Genomic DNA, 12,512 nt, shown 5'->3' with positions numbered 1-12,512 from the left:
CGCTTACTTGTTTCATTTTAGGTAGAATGTAAATTGGAGCACTTTGCTCGAGATGGATTCCGTTCTTCTACATGAGAAATTGTAGAAAGAAGGCCGGGAAAATTTAAAAATAATGTTTGGGAACGATTCTGATAAATTTTAAGAATTCTTGAAAAAGGCTGAATAATTCCTAAAGCAATTTTTTAAGATGTTTTACAAACTTTTCAGGACTTTACTTCCAGGATTTGCTACGCAATATATGTAGTAGTTCATTTGAGAATTTCTCAAGGAGTCCTATTGCATGTTTTTTGTACAATTTCTTTAGAATTTCCTATGGCATTCTAATGGGAATTCTTTCGAAAGTAACTTCAGAATTTGATTCCAAATATTATTTCAGAAGTTCTTGCTGGAAATTATTTGAGAATTCCTCCTGCATTTAAAAAAAACGGCGTTTTATAAAAAGTTGCCACCGGCAATTTGTTAAGCATTTTTTTCGGTAATATTTTAAAGATTTCATGGAATACATTTCTGGAAAAAGTTAAGTAAAGAAAGCAATGAAAAAGTGTTGCGTATTTCCTTTCCAAATTACAGGTACAATTCCAAATTAATTTGCCTGAGAAAATCCTGGAGATTTTTCTGAAATACTGAAAAATATTAAAATAATTGTCGGAAGAATTTGTTACGAAATTTTCGGAGAAACTCTTGCATCCATTTTTTGCGGAGGAGCTAGAGGATATTTCCAAAAAAAAAAAAATCTTAGAATAGTTACAATAAGATTTCTCAAAAGAATTGCCGGAGGATTTTCTAAAATAATTGCCGCAGAAATTAAAAAAAATGTCGGGAAACTCACTACTTGATTGCCAGAGAGATTTTTGAACAAACTGCAGAAGAAATTGTTCAAGGAAATCCTGAGTAAAATGCTGGAAAATAACATGAAAAAAATGTCAGAGAAATTCTTGGAAAAAAATCCAAAGAAATTGTCCAAGGATTTTTGGAGTTTTCTCTAGCAATTCTCAAATGACTGGAGAAATTCATAAAAAAGAAAAGAATTGCCATAAGAATTTTTAAAGTTATTGTCGGAGGAGTCCCTTGAAGAAATATCAACCCCTTAAGGCGAAACTGGATCCATTTCCTCATTTTTTGTTTTTTTTTTTTTATTTAATTACGAAGCAATATTTTCAAAATCGGTTTTCGTGCACGCGTTGAGTATGGATCAAGGTACCTCCTGATTTTTTTTCTTGGTGAAAATGTTTTTCGTTTTTGCAGAAACCATTTTTAAGCAAAAACTCACAAAAAATGGTTTCTGCAAAAACGGAGAACATTTTCACCACCAAAAAAAATCAGGAGGTACCTTGATCCATACTCTACATGTGCACGAAAACCGATTTTGAAAATATTGCTTCGTTATTTAATGAAAAATCAAAAACCAAAAAAATGAGGAAATGCTTCCAGTTTCGCCTTAAGGAGCAGCCGAGATAAATCCTACTGGCGATTCGAGGGATCGCCAGTAAATAAATTTAGAATGTAGTGTTAAGAGAAAATAAATTAATAGCTCCAAAAAGATTCTATTGAATTGTTACACTAAAACATAAAAACTCAAAGCTTTCATTGCTACTGATTTCAATATTCGCAAAGTAAATCAACTAAAAGGAATTGCTAAACGTTGCCTTTTCTGCAAAGAATAAAACATCTCAACTCTCGTTTACCGGACGGACGTTCGCCCCTTTCAAGCACAAAAAAAAGGTTACACAAAGAAGACAAGCAGAGCTCAACGAGCCGCGGGCGGCGCGGGGTCGTCAGACGATTACATAATTAAAACACTGGAAGGCATCGTGTCTCTTCTGTCCGGGTGCTTGGCTCCCGACGGGTGGTCTGACGGCTGCCAAATAAAAAAAAAAAAAACGCAAGAAAAATGGCTTCCAACTTCGAAAACCCGGCAGACAATTCGGGGTCGTCCGAGCGTGGCTCAGAAAAATGAGACTTACAACCAACAATGGCCTAAACAAAGCTGGGAAACTCAGAACGTCCGACATCCCGGGAGGCTTTTTTCCTCCGACGACGAGACGTTCCGTTTCATGTTCCGGCCGCGGCTTCCGCCCGGCCCAGAACTCACAGGTTCAAACGCGTTGGTGAGTGCACCCATGAAGTACGCACAGGAAAAAAGACGTAATTAATTCTGCCGCCTAGCAGACCTGTGGTAGTCGTACCCATCAGGATGCTCGTTCTCGGAACGAACACGTGACGTGACGGTGGAAATAAGGCACCCATCTTGAGCAAAGAGTTTTCCGTTTTCCCGGGATGAAAGAGTGGCCCAAACGAAGAATGAGGGTAGATTAATGACAAATTAGAGGAAAATTTTGGCACACGACTGGCGATGGGTAAAATTGAGGAAAACTTGACTCCGGGAAAAAGCTGCGGAACTCTCGTCAAACACCTGATGAGGAAAAATGGCAGTCAACGCGCTCGCTCATTAGGCGCGCAAGGGGAGGGGATGAAGACGTTTCTTGCAGTAGGCAGGTGAGGAAGTTTGTTGCTTGATGGGTGACATATTGATGGGAGTTCATCATCTGTTGCTGGCATTCAAGCGAGAATGATGGGATTGAGTGAAGTGGGCCTCGGTTACATTGTTCTTGCTAATTACTCTCATCAGCACGAGGAGGTTTTTCTGCATGGAAGCACTTATGATACACAAGAGCTAATTGAATCCTTAAGAAGTTTTGAAGTCGATTGCTTCCTAATGTTACATAATTGATAATATTTTTTTACTTCCAAGTTATTTCTAACTTCGCTTGAAAGTTTCAGGAGAGCCTTAGAATAGGAGATTCCGTGGGTCTCCAGAGCTATACAATAAGGTATCATATTATTTCAGGGAGTTTTAGAAACGTTCAGGGATATTCCTTTGCAAAAGCTTCTATTGTTTTTGTTTTCGAAATTGCTGCATGGTTTCTTTCAGAAATAAAACTTCGGTTTTAAAAACCTACCAAAGTTTCTTTGAGAAACTATTCTAGCGGTTCCATCAGAAATTCTTCCAGTTTTTTTTTAGGAAATTTATCCAAGGCTTCCTTTAGATATTCCCTCTAGAATTTCTCCAGAAATTCCTTCGAAAATTCCTCTAGATAGATTGACATATTTTCATTTTTAATTTCCGTTGGGAATTATTTTATAGATTCTTCTAAGGAAAAAAGGTATTTGGAAAATCCTTTGGAAATTGCTCTAGAGATTTGTTCAGAAATTTCATTGAAAATGAAAAGGCGTCCAGAAATTGCCTCAGCTGTTCATTCCAAAAATCCTGCAGGAATTCCTCCGGAAATTCTTACATTACTATTTTAAGTGTTTCAGTTGGAATTCGCCCAGAGATTCCTGCTACAGTCCATTCAGAGATTCTTCATGTTTTTTTAGGAAATTTCTCAATAATTTACTAAGTGGATAAATCCAAAAATTTCTTCACAGATTGTTCACGGAATTCAGAATTGATTGATTGATTTGTCTTTATTTAAGAGACTTTCAGCCCTGGAATTCAGAAATACTTCCCATGAATATCTGCAGGAATTCCTGTAAAAATATCTCAAGAGTTTTTTCTATTTCAAGGGATCACTGAAGGAAGGCGTTTTTGAGGTATTCCCACAGTAGTTACATAAGAAATACGCAAAAATACAACAGATTGCTCCAGGAATACTCTCAGAAATTCCTCCAAGAATTTTATTAAAGGATTTATACAGTAATTTTCAAAAAAAAATCTAGGAATTCCACCAATGGTTCCCGAGGAGTTTCTCCAGTTATTTATCCAGGAAGCTCTTCAGAAACTCCTTCTGAGATTTTTTCAAGAATTTCCATGGTACTTCTTCAGATACTTTTCTAGAGATTTTTTCAGCAGTTCTTCTTGAGACTTCTACTGAGATTCTCTAGTTTACTTAATTTTTCTCCAGGGATTTCTTCGAGGATCTCTTCAGAAATATCTCCAGAGATTTCTTCAGAGTTTCACAATTTTCTTCAGGAATACTAGTAAACGATTTCTTTGAATGTTCTTTCATAGAGTTTTTAATAGGTTCCGCTAAAATTATCTTTAAAAATCCTACAGAGATTGCTTCGAAAATTCTTTCATAGGTTCCTCCAAGAATTTCTGCAGAGATTGTTGCAGAAATTTCTACAAAGATTGTTTTTAGAAACTGGTCCTGCAACTCCGTCATATCTCCTGAGATTCCTTTAACAATTTTTGCAAGAATTGTTTCAGATATTCCTCGAGGTATTGTTTCAGAAGATGTTCCTGAATTGTACAAAAAAAATGGAATAGCTGAAGGAATCCCAGGAAAATATCTTCTTGAAAGGATCTCTGATGAAATTCTTGAGGATGGTGTGAAGAAATCCCTCGAAAACACCTGGGGATACCTTTGGAGATTCCGAGAAGTAGTTTTTGAGAATTTTCTGGAGGGATTTCTGGACAATCTGGAGGGATTCCTGGATTTCTGTAGCAATTTCTATGTTTTCTCCAAAGAATGCCTGGAAAAATATCCGAAGGAATTCTTCAAGATACCTTTTAAATTTGAAGAAAAAAAAATATTGCAAACTTTTGTAGAATCTCTGGAAGTAATTCTCGCATAACTGTCGCATAACCCACTCGCATAACTGTCCCATATGAATAGGAATCCCAGCAAAGATGGGACTGATATGCGAGTGGGGACAGAAAACTTGTTTGAGAAATTTCTAAAAGGGTTCCTGGAGAAATCCATTGAGGGACTTTTAAAGAAATTTCTTCAAAATTTCTTGGTGAAACTGCAAATTAAGGTACTTATTGAATGTATAATATTTTTTAGGGATCCCTAGAAGATCCAGGAGATACCTCCGGTGTAACTCTTCTAGGGGAAAGACACTGTGCAATCCGAAGCAATTCTGAGTTACTCTCTTTTGCTCGTATCTAAACGGCTCTCAAATGCGTAAAATCTGACATAAATTCTCGATTTTCCTCTGGTACCTGAGAACGCTTTGTGAAACCAGAGTAATCAAGAGGATTCGTGAGTATCACTCTGAAAAAAGATCAACTTCCGTTATATCTGCCTTGCCCCTAGGAGTTCTCAGAAAAATTGTCCATACAATATCGGAAGTGGATAAAACATAAACAAGAAGAAAAGAAATTTCTGATGTAAATCTTACAGAAATGAAAACGAAACTTGGGTGGTTCTTCAGGGGACTACTGAAGAAATTTCTAAAAAAATTTTTTTTTGAGAAAATCAGGAGAATTCTCTGCAAGTATACATAGGAGAATTTCTTGACAAATTCCTTAGAAAATGCCAAGCAATGGTTTAAAATGATATAGGTACATTAGTGACCCGATTTTGTCAGCCCCTTTTCGGAACACATGTTTTGCTCCCTGCAAAAACTTAAACAATTTTTCAAACTTTTTATCCCTGTATGTTCTGCATCTCAGTTGTAGGTTGATGATAAGCAATAATAAAATAATAAAAATTTGACTGTAAGATAATGAAAGTGAAAAGTTTGTCGCAAAATGGGGCTGACAAAATCGGGTCCTTACTGTATCTGCTGAAACAGCTGAGAGAATCTTCGGAGACATTTCTGAAGTATCTAATCAATCCCTGGAAGAAATTCCACAAGAATCCCTTTAAAATTTTCTAAAGAAATTCATAAACAAATGGCTGAGACAATAAGAGTCCTACCTGGAAGGACCTCTTGACAAATACCAACAAGAAAGAATCTCAGAATCTCTGTGAAAAAAATCTCCTGGAACTGCATATTTTAAAGAAATCTTTAAATGAGTTTCTGAAGAAACTCATGGAGAAATCCAAGAAGAAATTCTTGAAAAAATTGTAAAAGAATTCCTGGAAAATTCCCAAAAACTTATGGAGGAAATTCTGATGATATTTTTAGAGGAGTTCCTTCGGAAATGTTTGAAGGAAAACATGGAGGAATGCATGCGCAAACTTCTGTAGCAGTCCTTGAAAGAATTTCCTAAAGAATCGCCAAAGGAGTCCCAGGAGGAATATCTGAAGATTGTTTGAGGAAACCCATGGACTGGTTTCAAGATGAATTTTTAGATAAACTTCTTGAAAAATTCTTGAAGAAGACGCAAGAAAAATTCCTGGTGAAAGTTCAACAGAAATATATTAACAGAAATGCACTTAACCTAGAGAAATCCTTAGAGGTATTCTTGCTGAACTAGTTACGAGAATCATATGTTTATGCCAGCTCCGGAAATTTTTTGATAAATTCCGAAAGAATCTCAAAAGTAATTTGTTGTGGTGTACCTGGAGGTAATCGGGGGAAATTCTTGTCTCAATTCTTGTTCAATTGCTGAATTACTAATTTTACAATCAGAGAGTGCTGATAACTTATGGGATTGGTGTTTTTGATCCAAGACTGGTAAACAAAAAAAGCTGAACTTAGAGGATTATTTTTCATAGAAATAGGGGAACTTACGTATGCTCGTCAGTTTTATTTTCTTGGTACCCCCCATTATTTTGAAGCTCTGAGAGGTCAACAGCTCTCAGAGCTGGCCTCAAATCTTTCCCAAGCAAGCTGAGTTATATAACCAAATTTCAGGCAATTTGGTCCACAAAAACACCACATGACGAAGAAGACCCTTCATTCTTTCTGCCGGAATTCCTGGGAGAATTTCTGAATTAATTGGTAATTTATTTTGTGGAATATCTTGAAATAGGGTCTTGTACCATGTGGGCAGGTGTACCTATTTTGGGCACTTGCCGCTATAACTAAGTCGATTTCAAACCGATTGATTTCTAACTAACAGTATCTAACTCTGTACAAAAATTCAAATAAATCGGTTTGAAATTGACTTAGTTATAGCGGCAAGTGCCCAAAATAGGAACACCTGCCCAAATGGTAAAAGACCCTACATTCGGAATAATTGAGGTTTTTAAGATTTTTTTAAAAACGTGTGTTTTTTATAAATTTCTTTAGAGTTCCTGAAAGAGAACAATCGGTTGTTATAGAAATAACAGTTTAGAACTTTATCGTATTAGTCCTGATAGAACTATTTGTGTTAAATCTGACAGCTGATTTCATGGACTACTTTCTGAATCTTTAGATAAGGATTTTTAGTAAAACTATTCTTGGAATTTCTTGAAAATTTTTTTAATGTTGTTGGTAGATTTGCTTGAGTAATATCATCTCAATTTTTTGGAGGAATTTCTAGTGAAAATTGTAATTAGTTCTGCCATAGTTTCTTAGAGGAATCCAAGACAGAAGGTCGAAAAACAAATAATCGTAACTACAAAAGGTAAAATGGACAAACCCTTGAAGAACCTCTTTTATCTTTCGACCTTATGCCTTTCAACCGTCTGTTAGAATAGTGGCGAGGGATTTGAAGAAACCCCAGAAAGATTGCTTTGAAACTTTTTTTTAATATTATATCATCATTTCTAAACTGATTTAAAGAGTATATTTTTTTTATCTAATAAATTTATGTAACATTTACTAACTCAAACTCTTTTCTTTCCCTCTTCCAGATGTAAGTTACGGTTACGTAGTTGATCAGCAGCCAATCGGGCGGGAGCTGTTTTTCCAGTTCTGCAAAGTTAAGCGACCGCAGTACTACCGGTATATCTCCTTTCTGGAAGATACGACGAGGTGAGTAAAATTCCTCCTATCTACAATATACACTGTGTAAACAAAATCATCCCACTACTGGGAGGAACGCATTTTCGCAAATCTTTTCGCTCCTACGAGGTTTCTTACTTTCCTAGAAGTTTTCCCCGGAGGCGCACCAGAAATCCTGTTCCTAATCTCTCGGGTCCCGAAGCCCCGCGGAATCCAACCAACTTTGGCTTCCCCAACTTCATCTTCGTCTTCGTCATCGCCGGGAGCGTTCTATTCTTTTTGTTTCCTCCCCTTATCTTTATCGGAGGGATAATCGTCGCCCACACCAAAGCGGACTTTGGGGCGAAGATTTCGGGGAACCACTTCCCCTCGGGGCTTTCAGGCGGTCGTCGCGTCGCGTCCATCGATGGACGGTGGACACAAACAACTCCTTGGAAGTCCATCAGCTGCGCCCGCCGCCGGCGGTCAAAGGGATCGTTTTCTTCCCACTCTGTGCTCCTGTTTGTTCGACATAAAAATAAATCCTTGGTGGCGAACAAATTTGCTGTTTGTGTCCTATTGATGATGCTTTGGCGTTGAGTTTTGCCGGTGCGATAAAAGATGAAGCGAAATTGATAGGAACCTGACGACCAACTCTTCAACTTGCCAAGACAAGCATCATCATCTGCGATTGTTGCCAGTCAGTGTCAGTTGCGACATGATGAGGAAAATTTACGGTGCTGGAGATATGGTTCTTTGTCTAAATAAAAGAAAATTCCAGGGCAAAGATGCCAGCAGCTATTTTCGCGGGGACTGAATTGTAAGCTCCCCTTAGGGATTCACAAAGAGCTCCTCCCGGTCACATCGTTACATTGTTTAAGGGAATAATTTTAACATTCTAGACAGCATCCTCCATGAATGGCGAATCTTCCAGGAGTCCTAGCTGTGGATTCTTCCAGAAATTTTCGCTGAGAATCCGTTTTGAAATTGCTATTGCGGATTCCACCACGAGTTCGCGAGCGAGAACTTCAGAAAGAATCTCCACTTCTGGAGTTCTCGCTGAAGATCCCTTCTGGAGTTCTTGATGAGCATTCCTTCAGGAGTTCTCGTTGGGTGTTTTCAGGATTTCTCGCACATTATTCTTCGAGTTCTCAAGTTCTCGTTGAAGATTCCTGAAGGATGCCCAGCGTCAGCTGGTATTCCTCCAGGAATTCTGAAGAGATTCCCAGTGTGTACTTCCAGAGGGAAACTCTTGGGAGAATCCAAAGCGGGAACTTCTGCAAGAAGAGGGATAGCCCTCCAAGAGTTCTTGCTAAGGATTCCTCCAAGAATTCCTGCTGGGGATTCGTTCAGGAACTCCTACAGAAGCTCTCGTTGAGGATTCCTCCAAGAGTTACCACTGTGGGTTCATCCAAGAATTTCTTCTGGGGATTTCTTTACCGCTGGAGATTCCTCCACAAGTTTCCGCTGGGAATTCCTCAGACTTCGAATGCTTAGAGAAGTTCCCGCCGTAGATTCTTCGAGTAGCTCTCTCTGGGAACTCCTGCAGGAGTTCTCGCTGAGAATACTTTCAGGATTTCCCTTGGGGATTCCTCCAGGAGTTCCCTCTAGGAATGTCTCCAGAATTAACTGAAAATTCCGCCAGAGTTTCCCTCTTAACATTTCTTCAAAAGTTCCCACTGGAGCTACATCCTGGAATTCTCTCCCTTGTATGGGAGTTCCCACTGGTAGATCGGTGGATCTGATAAGAGCTTCCTACGGGATTTCTTCCAGGAATTCCTCCAGGGATTCTTCTAGGAGTTCCTCCAAGAGTTCTTCCAGAAGTTTTTCTGGGAATTCTTCCAGGAGTTCCTCAGGGAATTCTTACAGGAATTCCTCCGGTAATTCTTCCAGGAGTTTCACTGGTAATTCTTCCGGGAGTTCCTCAATTCCTCCAACAGTTCCTCCGGGAATTCTTGCAGAAGTTCCTCCGAGAATTTTTCCAGGAGTTCTTCCGAGAACTCTTCCAGGAGTTCCTCCGAGAACTCTTCCAGGAGTTCCTCTGGGATTTTCTCCGGGATTTTTTGTGGACTTTCTCCAGAAATTCATGAAGAACTCCTCCAGAATACTTACAGGAGTTCCTCCGAGTATTGTTCCAGGACTTCCTCAATTCCTCTAGGAGTTCCTTCGGGAATTCTTCCAGGAATTCCTCCGGGAATTCTTCTAGAAATTATTCTGAGAATTCTGCAGAAGTCTCCTTGGGATTTTTTTTCTGGAATTTCTCCAGGAGCTTATGAGGAACTCCTTCGGAATTCTTCCAAGAGTACCGCTGGTAATTCTTTCGGGAGTTCCTCCGTGAATTCCTTCAAGAGTTTCTCGGGGAATTTTTCTAGGAGTTCCTCTGGGAATTCTTTCTGGAGTTTCTCCAGGAATTTATAAGGAAATCCTCCGGATTTTTTTAAGGAGATCCTAAATTCTTCCAAGAGTTTCTCTGGGAATTCTTCCAGAAGTTCCACCCGGAATTCTTCCAGAAGTTCCTCCGGGAATTCTTCCAGAAGTTGCTCCGGGAATTCTTCCAGAAGTTCCTCCGGAAATTCTTCCAGAAGTTCCTCCGGGAATTCTTCCAGAAATTCCTCCAAGAATTCTTCCAGAAGTTCCTCCGGGAATTCTTCCAGAAGTTCCTCCGGGAATTCTTCCAGAAGTTCCTCCGGGAATTCTTCAAGAAGTTCCCCCTGGGAATTTTTCCAGAAGTTCTTCCGGGAATTCTTCCAGAAGTTCCTCCGGGAATTCTTCCAGAAGTTCCTCCGGGAATTCTTCCACAAGTTCCTCCGGGAATTCTTCCACAAGTTCCTCCGGGAATTCTTCCTGAAGTTCCTCCGGGAGTTCTTTCAGATATTTCTCTGGGAATACTTCCACAAGTTCCTCCGGGAATTCTTCCAGAAGTTCCTCCGGGAATTCTTCCAGAAGTTCCTCCGGGAATTCTTCCAGAAGTTCCTCCGGGAATACCTCCAGTAAGTCTTTCTGGAATTCTTCCAGGAGTTCCACCGGGAATATCTCCAGTAGGTCCTTCGGGAATTCTTCCAGGAATTCCTCTAGGAGATTCTCCGGGAATTGCTCCCTAGAGTTCCTCCGGGAATACCTCCAGTAGGTCCTTCACGAATTTTTCGGGAATTCCTCTAGGAGATTGTCCAGGAATTCTTCCAGGAGTTCCTTCAAGAGGTCTTCCGGAGATTTCCTCTGGGAATTCTTCCAGGATTTCCTCTAGGAATTCCTCCGAAAATTCTTCCAGAATTTCCTCCAGGAGTTCCTTTGGGAATTGTTCCAGGAGTTTCTCCGGGAGTTCTTCCAGGAGTTCCTTCGGAAATTCTTCCAGAAGTTCCGCCGGAAATTCTTCCAGGAGTTCCTCCGGGAATTCTTCCAGCAGTTCCTCCGGTTTTTCTTTTAGCAATTCTTCCGGGAACTCCTTCATGAATTCCTCCGTAAATTCTTCCAGGATATCCTCAGGAATTTTTCCGAAAGCTCCTCCGGAAATTCTTCCAGGAAATTCTCCGGGATTTCTTCCAGGAGTTCTTCTGGGTATTGTTCAGGAGTTTCTCTGGGAATTCTTCCAGGAGTTCCTTTTGGAATTAATATGGAACTTCTCCGGGAATTCTTCTAGGAGCTCTCTCGGGAATACCTCCAGTAGGTGATTCGGGAATTTTTTTCAGAAGTTCCTTCGGGAATGCTTCCAGTAGTTCCTCCCGCAATTCTTCTAGAAGATCATCTGAGAATACTCCAGTTGGTCCTTCGGGAATTCTTTCAGAGATTTTGCTGGGAAATCTTTTAGGAAATTCCTCCTGGTTGTATTCCTCAAGAACCGAAAGTGCTAGGAAGAAGTGGAAATGTTTTTCGGATAAATCATCTCAAGGATCAGTTTCTCTAATATAGATATTTTGGAAAACCAGTGGTTTCCAATCTATGGTTACGGATCCCATGAATATCTCAAGAACCGCAAGTGTGACGATAAAATGAAAATGTTTTCCGGATTCTACGCCTTTGGATCAACTTACTTGAGTATAGCACAGCGGTTCCCAATATGAAACCACGGGCCACGGAAATTTCTGAAGCGCTGAAAGAGCTAGAACGAACGTAGACAAATATTTTTCGGATTGTTCATCTCAAGCAGCAGTATCTTTAATGCAGATGCGTTTTGAAGATCGGTGGTTTCCAATTCATGGTCACGACCCACGTTAAATTCTCAAAAACCATAAATTTGAGGCTGAAATGAATATTTTCTTTCGATTGACGTCTCACAGAGCACTGATTACTATAAAGTTGTGTTGCAAAACTCTGTGGTTTCCAATCTGGGTTCTCGGGTCACAAGAATTCCGCAAGAACCAAAATTGCCAGGAAGAAATGAACGTGTTCCTCGGATTGATCATCTAAAGAAAGAGTATCTTCAATATAGGTCTGTTGCAAATAGCAGTGGTTTTCATTTTATGGTAACGAGCCACACGGATTTCTGAAGAACCGAAAGTGTGAGAACGAAATGAAATTATATTTTGGGACCATTAGCAGGTCTCAGGGGTTCTCAAGGTATCCCAAGATGCCTCAGTGGAGTTTCAGGGAGGGGGTGTAAGTGTCATTTCAGCCGTTCTCAGGGGGTTTCAAGCGAAGTTTCAGGCGGATTCAGGTGTTTTTTTTAGTGGGTCTCAGTGTCATTTCAGGCATTCTCAGGAAGTCCATGGGGTAGCAGGGGCGTTTAAGGTGGCCTAAGATGTGTTACAGGGGTTTTCAAAAGGGGTTTCTCATAGGCGTTTCAAGGGTTTCTGGGGTTCGCAGGGGATTCCAGGGGGATTATAAGAGAGGTCCAAGTGGAGTTCCAAGAGAGCTAAGGGGGGATCCCAGGAGCGCTCAGAGGGGGGAGTTCCAGGAGGTCCCAGATTCATTGCAGGAAGATTCTGGGAGTCTCATGAGTGTCTAAAAGGCTCTTAGGGTGTCCGAGGGAGATCTCAAGAGTCCTAATG

The 12,512-nt window shown here is 40.0% G+C and overlaps 1 protein-coding gene across 1 annotated transcript in view; it reads left to right on the top strand.

Annotated features, from left to right (window-relative positions):
* LOC109414765 (G protein-coupled receptor kinase 2) overlaps nt 1-12,512 on the top strand; it is a gene marked incomplete at its 5' end in the record, with an annotated part of 181,097 nt that overhangs the window by 34,407 nt on the left and 134,178 nt on the right. The window contains one exon of the mRNA XM_062860508.1: nt 7,458-7,578. Coding sequence (XP_062716492.1) covers nt 7,458-7,578 — 121 coding nt within the window. The remainder of the gene's footprint in view (nt 1-7,457; nt 7,579-12,512) is intronic.

The sequence above is a fragment of the Aedes albopictus genome, chromosome 1 (assembly GCF_035046485.1).
Source record: "Aedes albopictus strain Foshan chromosome 1, AalbF5, whole genome shotgun sequence".
Lineage (NCBI taxonomy): Eukaryota > Metazoa > Arthropoda > Insecta > Diptera > Culicidae > Aedes > Aedes albopictus.
Note: the sequence above shows the minus strand (reverse complement) of the source record. Positions and strands in the feature narration are given on the sequence as shown.